This window comes from Chenopodium quinoa, unplaced genomic scaffold, assembly GCF_001683475.1.
Source record: "Chenopodium quinoa cultivar QQ74 unplaced genomic scaffold, ASM168347v1, whole genome shotgun sequence".
In the NCBI taxonomy this organism is placed as follows: domain Eukaryota; kingdom Viridiplantae; phylum Streptophyta; class Magnoliopsida; order Caryophyllales; family Amaranthaceae; genus Chenopodium; species Chenopodium quinoa.
In genome coordinates this window covers 2,019,198-2,038,925 of record NW_018743285.1, presented here as the reverse complement: position 1 = coordinate 2,038,925, position 19,728 = coordinate 2,019,198, and the positions used below count along the sequence as shown (strand labels likewise).

The following is a 19,728-nucleotide window of genomic DNA, read 5'->3' as shown; positions in this document are numbered from 1 at the left end:
ATCCAAGTCAAGATCATTGGGTTGCTCTTCGTCGGCTACTTAGGTATCTCAAAGGTACCATGGAGGTATGCTTGCATTTTAATCGCTTTCCTAATGTTTTAGAAGGCTATTGTGATGCTAATTGGGTAATCGATAATGATGAAGTTGTCTCTACTAGTAGGTATGTTTTTGTTTTGGGTGGAGGTGCTATTTCATGGAAGTCCTCAAAACAACCATGTTTAGCTCGCTCCACCATGGAATCCGAATTCATTGCTCTTGAGTTGGCAGGTCATGAAGCGGAGTGGCTTAGGAATTTCCTAGCCGACATACCATTGTGGGGGAAGTCTTCATCTCCGGTGTCCGTACATTGTGACTCTCAAGCGGTCATTGGAGTTGCCAAAAACAACAACTTCAGCGGCAAAAAGAGACATATGCGTATGAGACACAAAGTTGTGAGGCAATTTCTCAAGAATGGAGTTATTGCATTGGGCTAGGTAAGGTCCGAAAAGAACTTGGCGGATCCTTTGACGAAATGGTTAGCAAAAAAACAAGTTGAAGAATCATCGAGGGGAATAGGACTCAAGGCCATGTGATACTTTACATTTGTCCTAGTTCCTATGGTGATAATGTTTGTAATATTTGTTTGTTTGTGAGGTTAAGTTGTTTAAATCTTAATGGGTCCTTGTGCTATTGAGATGCGCGATTAAAGGACTCACCTATGTGGTTGTGAAGACTAGCCATTTTCTATGAAAACTTTGGTCGGTTTTCTAGAGCCTCCTCTAGACCTAAGGTGAATATGCTTGGCTATAAAAGAGCATATCTCTTCGCGGAGTTTGTGTAAATTTTGGAGTGATGTATGTGTTGTAGGGGTCTTGTGTTAAGTCTTGGAGTTTAAAGGTCAGTCCACTCCATGATCAAGAGTCTAAGGGTTTCAAGGTATTATCCACCCTTGTACTTGTAGCTCATTGCCTTATTTCACTAAGCACTAAGATTTCAAATTACTTATGTAATATCTAAGTGTTATGTATTAAACTCCTCTTAATCCCAATATGGTGCTTATTCTCATCTTTTGTTGGCTTTCTTCCCTTCCTTTAGTGGGGGATTGTTGGAATAAAGAAAGGAAATTCAAAGTAGTCTGATATGGGCGCCCGACTGAGCGCAAGAGGAGTCGTAAAATCTGGAGTTCCGTCGCTCGACCGGGCGCGAGAGCAACCCGGATTTTGACAGGGTGCTCGCCCGACCGGGCGCGAGAAGACGTTTGGAAAAATAGGAGTGTCCGCCCGACCGGGCGCGAACTCGTCCGTTGGACTCCAACAACTTTGTTGGATTCTTCTTCTTGTTTGATTTCTTGTAACCTTCCATTTAAAAGGTTGTTTATAGTGATTAATTCACTATGTTTATTCTGATTTTGTTCCTCCATTGATGATAATATTCCTCTATGATCTTCTATCTTCCTCCATCCATCATTATAAATTAAAGGATGATTTTTTCCTGATTGGATACTGAAAAAACATATTAAACACAAGCTAAACACCTTTATTTTTTGGGCATAAGTTTTCATAGACTCCACCTCTTACTCTAAAGTGCCTTAGTGTGAGAGTGGTGTGTAACCTTAGGGGACGATCCGGCGATTACAATTGTGCACCCCGGTTGCGCCGGAATTCGTTTTCAAAGGCAGTGATTCATCACGCCACACCGAATTTCCTCTTTTGCTTTTGTTCTTGTTTGTTTCTATTGACTATTGTTTTAGACACCATTTTTACAACAATTCCTCCCATTACCTCAAGAATAGTCGTCATCATAGCCTTGCCGAAGACAATACTATCATGTCCCACATCGGAAAAAAAGAATTAAACATGAGAAAAAAAAAGAGTAATAAGTTTACTCCAATGCTTCTATTTAGAGCTATACAAAATGATTTGATCAAATATGATGTCACCTATTCTTGAATTCGATTTGCATAACTTGGCAAATTGACTTAGCATATCCTAAATTCGTGAAACCAAGCTTCACACTTCCCAGGTGGAGATGAGAGGGAACTCAATTTGTTAAGCTCGAACCCATCATTTACATATGTTTGGGAGTAGGAGGATTTCCTTATCTACCGCTCTACTCTCAAATGTTGACCCGTTATAAACTCAATTTGTAAAGTTCGAACCTATCATTTACATATGCTTAAGAATAGGAGGATTTCCTTATCTTACCTCTACTCTCAAGTGTTGACCCGTTACAAACTCAACCTGACAAGACCTGTTCCGAACCCGGCTTGCACACCGAATCTGACAGCTAAGAGGTGGGGGGGAGCTTGAATGTGGGCCTACACAATGCATTGCACAATACCGTCATAATTTCCATAGAAGTTAACACACAGGCACTGCTACACCAACGTGGTCGTTGGCATTTCCAATACCCCAATCATTATTCTCCTTTTACTCCAATTATCGTCAACCCAATTCTCTCGTTGTTAAAAAAATTAAATTACAATTTCCAGCATAAAACAAAAAAATAATTCAATTGCTAAAACAGTATAAACTGCTCAATCATACAAAAGTCTTAATTAATTCTGTAAAAACCCATTTCAAAACCCCCACTTTTCTGGGATTTTTTTTATTAAGATTGTGCGCAAATTTAAATTTACGCAGAAAAGTTGCTGCACCTAACATTCTATTATACTTTGATTTTGACTAGCGGTTTAAACTCTTACCATATCTACTGTTTCAGGGGATTTATGTTTGACTGGTTCAATTAATTTATTTTTTATTTTATTCAATTGAATTTTATCGGATGAATTGGGTTTCTTCTTAATTCTTTGGTTTGAATTCTTTAATTTTTTTATAATTATTTATTGGGTTTGCTTCTGATTTTTGTGGGCAATTTTAGAATCAGATTTTTACAATAATTTTTTTTTTTTTTTTTTTTTTTTTTTTTTTTTTTTTTTTGGGGTATTAGCCTGAGAAATTGTGTATGATATAATTTCAATGGAGAATAAAGGGTGTATTAATTTAGAAGAAAGATATGATATTGGGGAAGAAATTAGCATTGGTGAGGAACATGAAATTCGAGTTGTTGCCGAGTCTGAAACAGACAATAAAGTCTTAATTAATGATGATGATGTGAAGAAAGATGATCATGTGCATTATTTGAGGCAGTCTTCACTTCCAGAAATTCATTCCAATCCTCCAAAAAGAGGTATATTTCTTGTTATTGCTTTTGTGATCATTTTGTTTTGTTAAACTTTGTTGTGGAGCTAAATTGCCTAAATTCAAGTTTAGTTGGAAAGTTTGACTTTATTCATAATGTTATTTGTTGAGCTAAGTTCGAGTTTAGTCACAAATTTTGAGTTTAGTCAGAGTATAGTTGTGGAGCCAAATTCGAGTTTAGTCAGAATATTGTTGTGGAGCTAAAGCTAAACTTGAGTTTAGTCAGAATATGTGGAGCTAAATTCGAGTTTAGTCAGAATAATAATAATGCTGTGGTGCTAAGTTCGAGTTTGGTTGGAAAGTCTGAGTTTAGTGAGAATATTGTTGTGTTGCTAAATTTGAGTTTAGTCAGATGATTGCTGTAGAGCTAGATTTGAGTTTAGTCGGAATCTTGTTGTAGGGTTGTATTAGAATTTAGTCTAGACTTTGTTGAGGTCATCCTGTACAAGGGTATAGACAAGGAAAGTACATAATTAAGTTTTTGACAGTTACATCCATTACATCATATATCCTTGTCTCTAATTCTAGTGTTATGAAGGAGTCTTGGATATTATGTAGTTGGCTAATCACTGTTCCTCACCTTGTAGCCAATAGAGGTAAACAATAATATCATTTATATACATATTATGGCTATTTGTGATCCTTAGAAATACTAGAAAGTATCGAATGGATACAATGACTATATTATATGATTGGTCTTCCCCAAAGAATTGTTTCTTTTTTATTTAAGTAGTCGACCAAAATGAATTATAACAACGGTTTTTTCACCATATACCCCTGAGTTTTTTGTTTATTCACCATGTACCCCCTGAACTTTTTTAAATTCATCATATATCCCCGAGTTTTCACAAAAATACATCATATATCCTTGATGACTAATGATTATTAACTTCGTCAGTCATTAGGGTTAATTATGACCCGAAACCACCCTACATACATTTCCCTACCCCCGAAACCACCCACATTCCTTTTTTCCACCCCCTAACCACCCCAAATTCCCTTTTCTCATCCTCAAAATCAATCATACAGAGAAGGAGTTGGCTACAATGAGAGAGAGTGCGTAGAAAGGTGTCAATACGTGGGGTAAGGAGGGGGGGATGGTAAACTGTGTACCAAAAATTGAATATAATAGAAGTGGGTACATCATATAAAAACATCTCAAAGTGGAAAGTTGGTGCATCAATAGATAATAGTGGGAGCTTGTACTTTTTTTTATGTTCCCTAAGAGTATGTATTTGCTATATGAAGTAGCTTATAACAAATACTCAGCTTGATAAACCAAGCATGCATAGTTTAGAATCTCCTGATTTGTTAGTCTGCATTAGATAGGAATAGGTGGCTCAATGCGTTCCATTAGAACTGTACTTGATAATCTCTCTTCATAGTCAATTCTTTTGATGTACTTTTTGTCTACTTCGTATTAAAATTGAATAAGATTTCTTATAGGTCAACTGCATGGGTTTCAAATCTCAAATTGATTTAATCAGTTTTTCATTCATCTTACAAAGCTTGGTACATGATTTATTTTCTGCAAGGCAGCTGTCTTGATTTTGTATTGGAGTTTATGTAAAAATAATTTCCTTCCTAACATAAAAAAAAAAAAAAAAAAAAAGTCTCACTTTATTTGGAGTTTGATCCATAGCTACGCAGTACCTCAGTTTAGTTGTAGATCGAATCTACATAAGTTAATTTCTAGCTTTTATCTTTCTTATATAGGAATGTATTGGAATATATTCTTCTATAAATTTCTAGCTTCAACTTTCTAATTCCTTCTTTTTTTTTTTTTTTTTTTCCTTGAACTCTATGTTTTTAGTAATTTGATTAGAGTACTTAGCTAGTCAATTGTCTTGACCTATGTTGTACATACTTAGACTTTGTATCCTGAGGTCCAAACGTCAAATTTGCTGTATCTGTAGTTATAAACTATAATTGTTCAATCTGGAAATTTGTGAAGATGCACTGCTGTTGTAGCTATCTACTGTCATTAGATGAATCTCATTCATAATCCTATAAGGCTGCTATCATGTAAATTACATTTCAAGGACCTTTTGCTTTTAAACTTTTACATAATGTGGGCTGTGGTCTCTTGTATTATTAGCCATTGTAAAACAGTGGTTCAGCAGTGAGAGTTGGATATATGAAAAATACTTTTGAAATTTATATAACTTATTATAAAAGTATCAGAACCCTCATATCTGCACTGATATTCTTACAATGCTCAATATCTCTCCTGGCACTCTGGCAGGGTTGGATCACAGTATTACAGCGCCTTCAGGTGGTATTGAAGCCCATAAAAGTTTATTGGTTGATAAAGATGACATCATAATGAGCAAGTCTAAGAGTCATCAGGACAGTAGAAGACATGATATGAAATTGGATAGACTATCACAGCGTGATAAGGTAATATAAGTTGAATATATCTGCTACTGCAGGTGTCTTTTCGAACCTGAAGTTAGCATCTGTTTCTATTCATTTGGTGACAATGTGTTTTATAGCTAGAATTTGCTAATGACTAATGTTGTCAAAATGTAGAGGGAGGGTAGGCCCATTGGATTCCATGTACCTAGTTTAATAATTATCGTTTTTCGAAATTTACTAAACGTACAAGGTACAACAAGTTGTCTTCGTCATTGAGGTTTTACGGAAGAATTAACCCTGTTGATGTAAAGTATCCAAGTGGAACAAATTTCAAAAGTAGTTGTATTTAAACCGAGATTTTCTAAATCAAAGGCTATTATTTATTAAAGTGGAATATTGTCAATTTCCAGGAATTTGTTTCAGAAAGTTATCATTTTTATTCCGATTGACTAGTTATTGACCCAAGGGCTTTGAGATAGTCAACACCTTATTCCCCTTTAATAGTAAATTATGTCTTTATACCATATATTGTTTTGTCAGATGCAGCCTGCAGGCACTATGAGATTTATGTTTACTATTTTTTTCTGGTAATGAGCTGATGTGTATAGTGTTGATTTATTTGCTACTTTTTAAAGTGTCCTGTTTTCTTAAGTTTACATTCATTGTACTCTAAAGAAGTCGACACATTGTAAAATTTCCTCTACTAGTAGCTTTCAGGCGTACAGATTGCATGGAGTTGTTGTATCATTGATGAAGTTTATTGTTCTTGTTAATCTCAGGAAAAGCTTATCGCAAACATAGTTAAAATACAAAATGACGGAACAGTGGAGGTGGATTTATCTAGAAATTCCTCTGTAACTTCTGAGCTTTTGGAGCTTCATTCTGTTGAAAGTGCTTCTCTTCCTGCTAATGAAATTGCTCCTAATCACAATAAATCTGTACCAAGATTGCAAATTGCCCTTCTTGTTGTTGGGACAAGAGGAGATGTTCAACCATTTCTAGCTATGGCAAAGAGACTTCAGGCAGGCTCACAAGCTTTAATCAAATTTGTCTCTTTTTTGTTAGATGCTCTTGTAACTGATTGTTGATGATCATGCTTTTAGCTTACAAAATGTACTAACTAACAATGAACTTTCGTACATCTGAAAGGGATTTTTGTTGTGTGTGTGTGTGTGTGTGTGTGTGTGTGGATTGGAAGTAATGTTTTGGAGTGACCTTTAACTAGTTAACTTGTTTGCACCTCGAACTAACTTCCGCCCTTCTGGTGAAAATTAAATTTCTGTGTGCGATCAATGAGGGATGGGGGACTAGTCAGAGCTTTGTGAGACTGACTGCTTCATACTGCTAGAATTTTATTTGGTTAGGAGTTGGGGGAGTCTTTGGAGTGTTGCATGAATATCCAACATTACATCCTTATGTGACATGATTATTTTGGATTACCTGTGTGAGTACTCTTATCCTACAGTTCCCCCGTCGCTGACAATGAGATGTGAGACATATCTTTTTCTTCTCTGGATTTGCACTTATTCATGCTGCTTTAAAGCTTGCAGAATTATGCCTTTGCTGAAATTGCTCACTTTGATCATAGTTGGCTATATTAGTAACTATATTGGTATTGTGTTTTGCCAAGAGAGACTAAATATGCTGTTACTAAATTTTGTCCCATATCTTCGTGCATGGTTATACTTGTAAATGTGGGTCTTGCTTGTAAAGTAAAACAAGGGGGAAAAAAAACTTTTTGTATTTTGCAAATTTATGGGGCTAAAAGTTCATCTATCCTACGTGCAGGAATTTGGTCATCGTGTTCGGTTGGCTACGCATACTAACTTTAGAGATTTTGTCAAATCTGCTGGCGTTGAATTCTATCCCTTAGGTGGTGATCCTCGAGTTCTGGCAGGGTGTAAGTTGTCTCTGATATTTTATTCTCCTTTTTACTTTCTTTCTGCTTCATTAGCTTTATCATCTACCCCCTTATTGCTTTATCTGCTGATTACTGTTTTAAAGTTGGCCTCCACGGGTCATTTTGTGAGCTGAGCATCAACTAGGAATATCTCTCCTAAAGAATTAAAGATTGACCCTGATTTTGTTTGTATTGATTGCAAAAGACCAAAAGTCAATAGCTCTCTAAATATTTGTATTATACATCCATTATAGCTTACTGATCCATAAGACCATGGTGGCAGATTATAAATGTGAGCCATTGCTAAAGTCAGATTGATTACAGCACAGACTAGCTTGTCTAAAGCTCAAATTATTTTTCAATCCAAATAGTTCACTTTTCATGTTCTTGCCTCATTATAATTGTGGTTGTAAACAATGTGGTGTTTTGCACATCAGCGAGTTTCAAATGGTCTCTGGGTTTTACCTGTGATTGGAGAAGTAATACAAGCTAGACATCCTTCATTGTTTTACTCTATTGTCAACACTGGTCATCTTGAATGTTTTCAAAACCACACTAATTTCCATTTGATACTCTTGTTAGTTTTTTTACAAAAATTACAATTGTTTATTTTTTGCACTGTGATCTGTGATTGTGTCAAACATTCGTGGAATGGGAAGTATCATTACTTTGAGGTGTTACTAGACTTCTACTATTTGCAGGTACTGAGCATAGACAATAGTGACTTTTTTACTAAAGAAGAAATTGTAGCCTTAACCTTTGACTGCATTCTGCATGGCCTTTCAACAATTACCAAATCATACAATTTTTCCAATTTCTTGTAATTAATGTTTCTACTAAAATTGAATACTATACTTTGATTTTGTGGTCTATATACAAGTATACAACTTGTTTCTACATCAACGTTGCATGACTCTACACATAACTATTTGTTTAGAAAATAATTAGAAATTTTGTTGGCATTGCATAGATGCTGTAGCTAGTCATTTATTATCACGCTCATTTGTTACATGGTAGATTGTTTTTTGTTGCATTTAAATCTTTTAGACCACTGAGATAGCTTTTTCCATTGCTTTCCGAAAATCAGATATGGCAAGAAATAAGGGGCTTATTCCCTCTGCCCCAGGAGAAATTTCAATTCAACGGAAGCAATTGAAGGCTATTATCGAATCACTTCTTCCTGCATGTACAGAACCAGATATAGAGACTAGCGTGTCTTTTAGAGCTCAAGCAATCATTGCTAATCCTCCTGCTTACGGTAAGTTCATGACAGGCTTGAGAGATGAGTGTTGACATATCATATATGAATGTGACTTTCCCAATTATCAAGTTACTGCTGGAGTTTGATAATAGCTTTCTATCGTAACTGTCTCCAATCCTTCTGTGATAATTTTTTTTAATTATTTCGGGGTTTTAATTGGATGCAGGGATATATTTATACCTTTATAGCTTCTTTATAGTGGTTGCAACTGATACCAACATTGTTTTAACATTTTGGAACCACGTAACTAGGTCTTGAACTTTGCTTAGATATTTGTGCTCCCTCCGTTCTATATTTTCTATCCAATTGACACTTTTTATTTTATTTTATTTTGTTGTTGTTGTTGTTGTTGTTGTTGTTGTTGTTGTTGTCACTTTAAAAGTATTTAGTGCAATGTTAGTTCACTTTTTAAGGTTGAAATATCAATAACGTACTACTAGGTTACTAGCCAGTAGCAACTTATGAACCATTGTAATAAAACTTTATTCTTAACATGTATAACATAAAAGATAGATGATATAGTATATAGGAAAATACATCAACTGCTTTGAGCAACATAGTCTAATTGGATGTGAGCAAAAGTGTACCTGGCTGAGTTGGTTATATACATATCTTGAAGCTGTCTATGCATTGTGAGCAGTTGTCAATTTGTCATAACGGGGTTCATTTGTTGGCTAATTGGCACATTTGATCATTTTTTTTACTTCTCTTAAAAGGCAGTCTAATAATAAGTTGATATATATTGCAGGGCATGTGCATGCTGCAGAAGCTCTTGGTGTACCTCTACACATATTCTTCACAATGCCATGGACGTAAGTTATCACACTTCACCTGAATTAACTTATTAAATCAGATGTACATTGTCTCTGCCCCACTAGCGGGTTTCTTGGAGTAGTCAACAAGAGAAAGAGGGGGGGGGGGGGGGGAGGAGACGGCGCAAGATAGACCCAAAACCATGATTTTGGAACTTATATTTTTGTAAAGTGTCGATGCATGCTGTCTATATTTTAGCATCTGCTTGAAGATATAATACTGTAACAAAAGGGAGAAGAATTTTTTTTCCCACCAAAAGATTTCTCTATACTTAGTCTGAGCATTCTATAGCTAATCTAAAAGATCGTATAAAAACTGAATACATTAAGATCATATAAATCTTTTATTTTTCGGATCTACCTTGTCCTTTAAGCCCAAGCCATATTTGAAAATTTCTGGTTCCATGTGTCAAAACAGCTTTGAAATAGGTAATTCAGGACAATTGGTGAGACAGAGATATTTCTAGCAGCTATTAATGTGGGTAATTTAGCAAAATCAGCTGGGTTTGAAAAAATGGGCAATGCTTTCTCTACAGGCTTCTTGTTGTACATTTTGGAAATGAGCACAAGAATCTTCTTGGGCACATCCTTATATTTGAACTCCAAATCAAGTATCTGATGTAGCATATTGTGGCATGTGTTAAAAGGGATTTAGGGATTTTACTAATATCGACATGCATATGCAATTCACTACTTCAGGCAGTCTGTCAATACTTCTTTGTAAACATGTTTACTTTTACCTGAAAAATGAAAAATCTTCATATCGTTACTCATTACTCCCTCTGTCCCTAGATAAAAGTCCCATTTCACCCAAAAACCTTGTCCCTAAATAAAAGTCCCATTTCACATTTATCTATTTTTTTTTTTATATTCATTTATACTCTACCAAACCCCCCTATCTTATTTATTAGTTACTTTTATTCAACCAAACCCCACTATCTTAGTTTATATATTTAGCGTTAATTAATTGAACCCCACATTTTTTTAGCTTTCTAAAACTTGTGCAAAAGAGAAAGAAGACTATTATTTGTGGAAGGAGGGAGTAGCTATTTTTCATGTGCTCTTGAAAAATGTAATATATTATAATTTCTCCTTACACTTATTTATAATAGGCAGGCCAACTTATGAGTTTCCACATCCACTGGCTCGTGTACCACAAAGCTATGGTAACTGGGTATGTTACTTTAATTGGTCTATTTCCTGGCCCTCTCTTACTCCAAATGGTTTCTCTCTAACATTTTTTTGTTTGCACCTCCTGAACAGTTGTCATACATAATTGTTGACTTGATGATTTGGTGGGGCATAAGGAGCTATATCAACGACTTCAGGAAAAGGAAGCTGAAACTTCCTCCTATTGCATACTTTAGCATGTACCATGGATCTATATCTCATTTGCCTACAGGATACATGTGGAGTCCTCATGTCGTTCCAAAACCAAAAGGTACAACTGTATTGATTGACGACCATGTCATACTGTCATATTCAAGCCATTGGTGCAATAACAAGATATCTGCTTCAACTATAATTTTGTTTTTTGTTTTCTCTGTTGGTTGGACTTCTTCATGCTTTTAAATCTCTAATGTACATATTTTTTGCAGATTGGGGTCCCTTGGTTGATGTTGTTGGTTATTGTTTCTTAAATCTTGGTTCTAAGTATCAACCAAAGGGAGCATTTGTTGAGTGGATAAAGAAAGGGCAGAGACCCATCTATATTGGATTTGGGAGTATGGTAAGACCACCTTAATCCTTCTCTAAACACTAACAGTTATGTAAAATTCGCCACTTTTCAAAATGCTGTTATATTATGCCGCAATAAAAATCACATCCTTCTTGACACGTCTGTAACGGTGACTCACCTCATTAGAACTTTTTTTTTCTCTCTTGGTTTCGTCCAATGTCAGAATTGGCCAAAAGAAAGAGATAAAAAACGTGTATTACAGCAGAAAATGTGTACACACCAGATAAAGATGAAATAATGTGGCGGGGGCATTCATATTGGGTAATGTATATGATGAGTTGTGTCAATTTATACTCCATCCATCCCTATTTGTATGTACCGTTTTTCGTATTGAGATGCCTTTAATAGTAAGATCCTACTTTTCTTTCTTATCAAACTTATCATTCAAGTATTAACAATTGAACACTAATGGTGCATACAAAAAAGGCGTATGGAGTAATAATAAAGTGATGGAGCATTTAAAGTTCAAGTTATTCATTAGCCAAATATAAAATCCAGTTGTATTATTCCCTTTTTTCCATATTACTTGCATCACTTTGATTGGACATGTTGCCAATTCAAAACTTTGACTATTAAGATCTATAATTATCAATTACTAATGAAAATTATGAAAAAAATAATAGTTTGAATATATACATAATTAACATAAAAATGAACCCAACACCATCTACATATTAATATATGTTTTCATATCTCGTATTAGCATATAAAGATGTTCAATGTGGTGAATGTGAATAGTGCAAAAAGTCAAAATGATGTGAGTAATCTGGGACAAAGGGAGTATTATAGGTTGGTTTGTATTGTGTTAAAAGAATACTTGTTAGAATAGAAAAAAGGCAAAAATAAGGCTAAAATCCATTAATGTGTTCATTTTTTAGAAAAAAAAAATTAAAAAAAAAAAAAATCACATTGCGAAGGCTGCAATCTGTTCCATTCATTCGTTACAAAAGCCACTTTCACAGCTTCGTCTGTGAACTTTTTCCCTTAGTTGTTGATGTTCTTCTCTATCATGTGAAAGCTGGACCCTCAAGGTTTCATGATTTATATTCATACTTTACCTTCTTTATTAATTGAAAACTTCCAGCCTTCTACAGCTGCTGTACTCTCTTGGATTTGGATAGCCAAAATCCCACCAAATTAAAGGATTTAAAAAAAAGAACAGCCCTACTTAATTTAACTAAGAACTAGAAGCACTATGGATTGCTTGATAATGTATTAGTTTTACATCTTACCCTAAACCACTTTGTCTTTAGGAGTTCTTGCTGCATGCTTACTCAGTCTTTTATCATGTATAGCCTCTTGAAGATCCCAGAAAAACGACCAGTATCATATTGGAAGCATTAAAAGATACTGGACAACGTGGAATACTCGATCGTGGCTGGGGAGACCTTGGTATTTGTAAGTGTTCATTTCCTGGCCATCTTTCCTTGTCAGTTGATCATTTCTGTCTGCAATTATTATAACTGTCTTTCCATTATTTTGTGGCTTTGTAATATAAATGAAAAACTTGTTAAATTGTGACTACTTTATCATCATTTTGTCTGTCTTGGATTCTTTTGGATGGTTGGGGATTCTGATTACTAGGCCTCTAGGTCAGAGGACCAGCTTATGCTCTCATTCCATCCTTGACAGCCTTTGTACAGCAGTACAATTCCTGCCAGTAGTAGGTCAGAGTCACAGTAGCTGATGTCTATTTTCTTAGAGGACAGAAAGATAAATGCGAAGAATAAAAGCTTAAAGATCTTCGTACTAGCATGACCTATAAGGAGGGAATCATCAAATCTATTTTATCCTGGAGGAGTTTGTAGCTTGAGAGTTAATGGGGTTTGAGTGAAAGCCCACAGTGTACCATGTTGGCTTCATTAGATTAATTTCTCTGTATATGATTAATATCTAGGCTTTAAAAGCTGAAGTGGTCAACTCTTTACTAGGAGCCTTTATGGAGTAGATACAGAGACTGATTTCGTTAACATCCTTTATACTATTGCTCTTCTTCTGGAGTAGATGATCTTTCTGGATAGTCAATTCATTGCTTTTCCTTTCGCTACATGGTGGGAGAAGTGGTTGTTTTCCGCAATTTATGGCCCATTGAGCCTTGTTGTTGTGATGCCGTCTGGAGGTGTTGGTCATTACTTCCGGTCTGTGTTTCCACATTGGTCGTGCATTGTTTTTCTTTTTTTTGGGGGTGGGGGGTTTTTATTTTGTCGTCCAATGGCTCTGCTAAAATTTCTGTATCATTAAAAAGCTCCCTCAAAACACTTTTGTTAGACGACATTTTTATTTTGTATCAATCACAGCTCTAATTTTGACTTGATAGAGATGAAGTATTTCTCTGCCCACAATGACTGCCTACTTGCTTTTTTTGCTATATTATTTGATTATCTTACAGGACTTACCGTAAGGCTTTTCTAAGTCCTAGATAGTTTTGCTAAGTAATAAAAGACATTTATTGAGTAACAAAGTGAATATTATATATTTTGTCTTGTTAACAAATCAATTTAATAAATATAAAAGACAATAGCGAAAAAAAACAATACTAATACTAACCTAGTATTACCTTTAATTATATGAGTTGGTTACATTTACTGTTTGCACAGAGATTTTGAAATGAAAGCGAGTGTTGTAAGTGAATAAGTGTAACAAGTTTGTAAGTGAATTTGTGTAACAAGTAAGAAAGAGAGTGTTAGCATGCGAAATTGGGAGGGGTAAAAGTGTAGAAAGTCTACCAAAAATAGATTAGAGAGGAAGTGCAACCAACTCAAAGGAACGAACGACAACAGAAACCGAAAGCAACTTAAAGGAATGGAGGTATTACTATTTAACGAGTAAACAGAAAGGCCTGTAAAGAAGAGTTTCATTTGCATCTAAAATAATTTAATGAAAGTATATCACATGTATACCAAGATTTGCTCATTTATTGTATAATTAGAAAGTAGGGGTGGTAGGCATTGCAGACAAACTAAGGGAAAATCGACTGTGTTGGTTTGGACATGTAAGACAGAGACCCGAGGGTACACCGGTACGAAGAGTGGAAGAGTGGGACCATGGAGGGGTTAAACGAGGGAGAGGGAGACCGAAAATAACTTCCTTGGAAGGAGTTAGGAAGGATATGAAGTATATGGATTTGCATGAGGATGAGGCTTTGGATCGTAAGGGATGGAGGAGGAAGATCTTTGTCGATGACTACACGAAATGATCACTTTTGGTTCATGTAGCCGACCCCACTTATGGGATTAAGGCTTTGATTGATTGATTGATTGATTGAGAGAGATAAATTTCATGAAATTATAGTGTTAAAAGGTAATCGATCCAAGTATAACAAGAAAGGAGTTTCTTGTCAAAAAAAAAAAAAAAAAAAAAAGGAATATCAATGTTACAGCTTTTAATTTGGAGGGTTGAATGGGGTGGGAGGCGCATAGATTTTGGAATGACTATTGATAAAATGTAAAGAATAAAATCAGACTTGCTAGTGGATTAGATAAATATGTAACCTGAAAGTCTTTCCATAGATTATGCCCAAGAGAGAATAGTTGAAAGTGTCATCTTGGCTGCTACCCTTTCTGGCTTTCTTCACCACCAATATGATTTCTATGCGTCTACTGCTGTTGCTGCCAATCAGCCCTGCCTATGTCAGTTGTCACCAGTTGCTTCTATTCTTTTCTGCTGCTGATCCTTTGCTTTCTTTGTTTTCTTCTGCTTCTCTGCTGGCACTGCTGCCTTTCCTGTAGCTTCCTCTAGAAGTCGGTGCTTGTGGAAATCTTATAAGACTTGTTCTAGCTGTATCTCAAGTACTCTAACAGATCCAGGCTTCATGAATATATAATTCTGGTGTTAATGTTCAGATAAGAGAGTGATTATAACTCTGGTGTTAATGTTCAAATAAGATATCGATTCCATTTACCTTGTGGATTAAGAAAGCTTACAATTTTCAAATTCCACAAAAATGGGGGAAACACAAAATTAGAACATCTGCTCTGGCTCTGTAAGCCAGTAAAATGCACAGTACTTCACTAGCAAAGTACAAAGTGATAGAACAAATGGTCCCAAGCAATGCAACAACATGTACAAAGACTCAGCGCAAGAATATAATTGAATTAAGGGAAGCATTGGTGAAGTAGATTGAATATATTGGACTTGCATTAAGCTAACCACTTCATGGTTATCCAACATCCCTTTATTCCCTAGAACACGCTCGAAAATGATTTTTTTGTAATAGCTCCATTTTTTTATTTCTTCTATAGCTTTCTGCAAGTTTTTTACTTATCTACTAAAGGCTTTCTATAGTCTTGCTTTATAATGCTAGCCCTAACCCTTTCTAGTGAACCACTTTTGTTACGAGTGAGAGTTCATATTTTTGGCTTGATTCTCGTCTAGCAGCACTTAGCACTCAAAAGTCAAGACTTCATGGGCAGAATTGGACATTTAAAATAAATTGATAACGGTTCTTTCCCCGTCCAGGAGTCCAGGACACATAAGAAAACTAAATAAGAAAGACTATTAACCTCCAAGTCTTAATTTTTATCTGCTCTATTATTCATCTAAATGATAGTCTGTGTCATGCAGTTTCAGAAGTTCTGGATCATATCTTCCTTCTTGAGAACTGCCCCCACGATTGGCTTTTTCCTCAATGTTCTGCTGTGGTGAGTTAGACTAATTCTCATGCTAGTTGCTTGTATAATATCTGGATTTATATTTTGGGAAAAAGGATTGAAATCTAGCTTCATGGATATAATATGAAGCTTCTTGTCCCAATTTGAATTAAGGTTTACCAACTTGGATTGTGACTTGCAATTCGTTGTGGTTGAATATGTGAAAAAGGTTGCAATCGTTGCCGTAGTTCAGTTTATGTTGCGTCATATGCAATATTATTGTATATGGATATAATAATTATTGTGTGCCTTATGCTCTCAGTGAATCAACGCTAATTCAATTATTTTCAACAAATAAACAGGTTCATCATGGTGGTGCTGGAACTACGGCCACTGGACTAAGAGCTGGTGTAAGTTTTTCAGCTTGTTTGTTGCTCATTTCTGGAACATGTGAATATCTTATTTTATCCACGCCTAAACACTTGCTTCATGAACCCTTGGGAAAAAATGAACTTGCCTGTGTTCTAAATCCTTCGTTTTCCATCTTCAGTGACATTAAAGACTATTCATATATTGAGCCCCCTCTTATCGGGCTCGTTATCTAATTGCTTAAGTAATACTTGTAATATTCTGGATATAATAAACAGTGATGTATGGTTTCTGATGTTTGCCTTTTGGCAGTCAGAATTTGATGCTGAAGACATATATTTTTAAATGCTACAACCCCAATGTAGTTGAGAAAGTAATTTGACTGCCTATGTTATTTTTTGCAGTGCCCAACAACTGTAATACCATTTTTTGGCGATCAGTTCTTTTGGGGTGATAGAATTCATCAGAAAGGTTTGGGACCTGAACCAATTCCTATTGCTCAGCTCAGCACTGACGCTCTGTCAAGTGCTATACGATTTATGCTCCAACCTGAGGTACTTTCCATTTTTAACTATATGCGTCAGTTGCTGTTTTTCCCACTTACTGATCTATGCATTTCCGATTGCAATTTTGTATTTGAACGTAGAATAGATACAAGCCATGTTCAAGCAAGCTGTCTTGTATTGAATGGCATATGTTATATGAGGTGGAGATGTCTTTGATTTAAAGGCTCCCTGTGGACCTGACATCATGAACCTTCTAGGATAATTTATATTGCGATGGACATTCTGTGAACTAACTGTTCTGCCTGGAGTAGTACTTATGAAGAAATTAACACTGGGGAAGACATGACATTAGGATAGTGGTGTATGTATAAATATGATTTGATATGTATTCTGTCTTGCATTAAGCTACTACTGAAGTTGGACTGAAGTTTTTCTTTCTACTGTTGGAAAAAAGAAAGGTAATAGAATTGCTGGCTGATATGCAATTATTGGGGGTTAATATACAAATGATAATTTTAAGTGTTAATATTCTGGTTTCTTGCCTAAAGTCGGTGATACAAATTAGCTTCACACTGTAATGTTTAAGGTCAAAACACGGGTGATGGAGCTTGCTAAGCTGATAGAGAATGAAGATGGTGTTGCTGCTGCAGTTGATGCATTTCATCGGCATTTACCTCATGAAATGCCAATACCTCCAGCAGCAGCAGAACCAGCGGAAGATGAATATTTGAACCCAATTCAGTGGTTGTTTTTTCAGATCGGAAACTTTTGTTGCCGTGTTTGTTCATAGGTTTCTGCTGGTGCTAGAGGTTTTGTACAGTTACAAAAGATTTTCATCCTGCTCATGTGCAATTTATTCGCGTCTTGATTTAATTTACGGAATGGCTTAGCTTGAGAAGAAAACTAGTTGCTGGAACTTTTTTTTTTTTTGGGGTTGGGGGGGGGGGGGGGGGGTGGGGGGGAGGGTGATTATGTATTCATATTGTTTTTGGTCCTTGCCCTCTCTTTCACCAGGAAAATAAATTTTTTATGTAATCAAATTCTGTTTCATATAAATTTGGGTTTCTATATGAGCTTAAATTAAAGGTTGTTTGAAACAAATAGATTGCACTTGACCAATTGACCTGAGGTTGTAGCTCTAAGCCTCTAATCATAAGGCAAATTAACCTAACAATCTATAGCACTTTAAACATAGTTAAAGATTATATTCTACAACATAGAGATTGCATTGCAAAATAGTATTAAAGTGTATGATTTGATGAAAACTCATTCTTAAGTTAACATTTTTCAAAGCATGACAATTTTTTTTCATTCTAAATTGTATTAAGACACGTGAATAGATGAAAAACTCATTCTAAATATCAAATGTCACGTTTTTCAAAAGTATGACGTTATTTTGGCATGTGTATATTATACGATGATCTTGTTTATTTACACACAAATTTTAGTTGTTATGTGTAATGATCTTGGTAACACGATATTTCATACTAATTTACAAAACTCTCTAAATTAAAAAATAGTTTCATTCCTAAATAGTTAAGGCGCATGAATAGACTGTTCACTCATTCCCAATCTTAAATGTCACATTTTTACCAAACATAACCGGTCACATTTTTAATGCGTAAATTTCACAGGCAAGTCCAACATGTTATGTGTATTGGTTCTCGTGACACGAAACTTCATAGTACTTAAATATTATCATCTAAGAATTGGAGTCAAAGCTAAAGTCACGTTCTTAATGTGTATTTTGCGCACACAAACATAACGCATTATCTGTGTTGGTTCTCGTGACACGACAATCCATATTACTTTAAGAATTATCTCCATAGAAACCGTGAAGTAAAAAACTAAGTCATGTTCTTAATGTGTAACACGATACTCAGTCTTACTTTTCAAATCATTTGAAATTAAAAGAGAATTCATTCCAATTTCCAAATTGTATTAAGGCTCATGAATAGATATATATTATTTTTTTGTTTTTTTTTTTTTTTTTTTTGAAAAAGGCTCGTGAATAGATAGAAAACTCATTATTAATTTCAATTGTGATAAATTTTAAAAAGTATGACAGATTAGTTTGACGTGTGTAAATCATGATAATCCTTTGAGCATTTACACACGTCTTAGCTGACATATGTAGTGATCCTGGTAATACAATATTCCATACTAATATACAGATTACTGTAAATCAAAAGAGATTTCATTCCAAAATATTACTTAGGTGCGTGGACAAAGTGCTCACTCATTCTTGATCTTATATGTCATATTTTTTTTCCAAAACATGACAGGTCAAGTTTTTTATGAGTATGCTTCCATAGCTTGACTATAAACGTTCTTTGTGGGTATATTTAACACGAAAGTCTAACATATTATGAGCGATGGTTTTGTGACTCAATACTCCTTATTACTTTAATAATTATAACATGAGAGTCAAGGTTAAAAAGCAAGTCACGTTCTTTATGCGTGTATGTCATATATTTCTTTTTAGATACATCACTTTTGAAATAAAGAAGTTTCAAATTAAATGCATCACTTTCCTTTTTGGTTAATAAATCCTCTTAATCTCTCTCATATCACATGAGTCCTCTGATCTTTCTCTCTATATCTCTCATCTCAAAAAACTGTTTAAAAGTCCGTGTTTTTGCAAATGATGCATCCAAAAAAAATTAGAGGAAGTACAAGTCTAATGTGTTATATGTGATGATTCTCATGACACGATACTCTATTTCTTTAATAATTATCACTGTAGAACAGAGGTCAAAGATTAAGTTGTGTTCTTGATGTTATATTGTATTTCACTTACAAGTCTAACGAGTTATGTGCGATAATTCTCGTGACACAACACTCCATATTACTTTAAAAAATTATCAAAACCAAGTTAAGTTTATAATGTGTATATTTCACACACAAAGTCTAATGTGTTTTGTGCAATGGTTCTCGTGAGTCGTGACATGATACTCCATTTTACTTTAACAGCTATCACCCGGATAATGGAGTCAATAAGTAAGTCAAGTTCTTC

The 19,728-nt window shown here is 35.1% G+C and overlaps 1 protein-coding gene across 3 annotated transcripts; it reads left to right on the top strand.

Moving 5' to 3' along the window:
* The first annotated feature begins 2,174 nt into the window (after positions 1–2,174).
* On the top strand, positions 2,175–17,646 carry LOC110735699 (sterol 3-beta-glucosyltransferase UGT80B1-like). Of its 3 annotated transcripts, none has more exons than XM_021915887.1 (14): positions 2,175–3,168; positions 5,425–5,579; positions 6,317–6,559; positions 7,326–7,437; positions 8,525–8,695; positions 9,447–9,510; positions 10,627–10,684; positions 10,774–10,951; positions 11,109–11,239; positions 12,544–12,646; positions 15,812–15,888; positions 16,200–16,247; positions 16,611–16,760; positions 16,853–17,292. In XM_021915887.1, the coding sequence occupies exons 1-14, from the start codon at positions 2,958–2,960 to the stop codon at positions 16,931–16,933; spliced, it is 1,782 nt and encodes a 593-aa protein (XP_021771579.1). In that variant the 5' UTR covers positions 2,175–2,957; the 3' UTR covers positions 16,934–17,292. The 3 variants fall into 3 exon arrangements, with proteins under 3 accessions (XP_021771579.1, XP_021771580.1, XP_021771578.1); XM_021915888.1 differs by having other exon boundaries at positions 2,179–3,168; positions 16,858–17,292; XM_021915886.1 differs by lacking the exon at positions 16,853–17,292 and adding an exon at positions 17,299–17,646 and having other exon boundaries at positions 2,189–3,168.
* Positions 17,647–19,728: the final 2,082 nt, after the last annotated feature.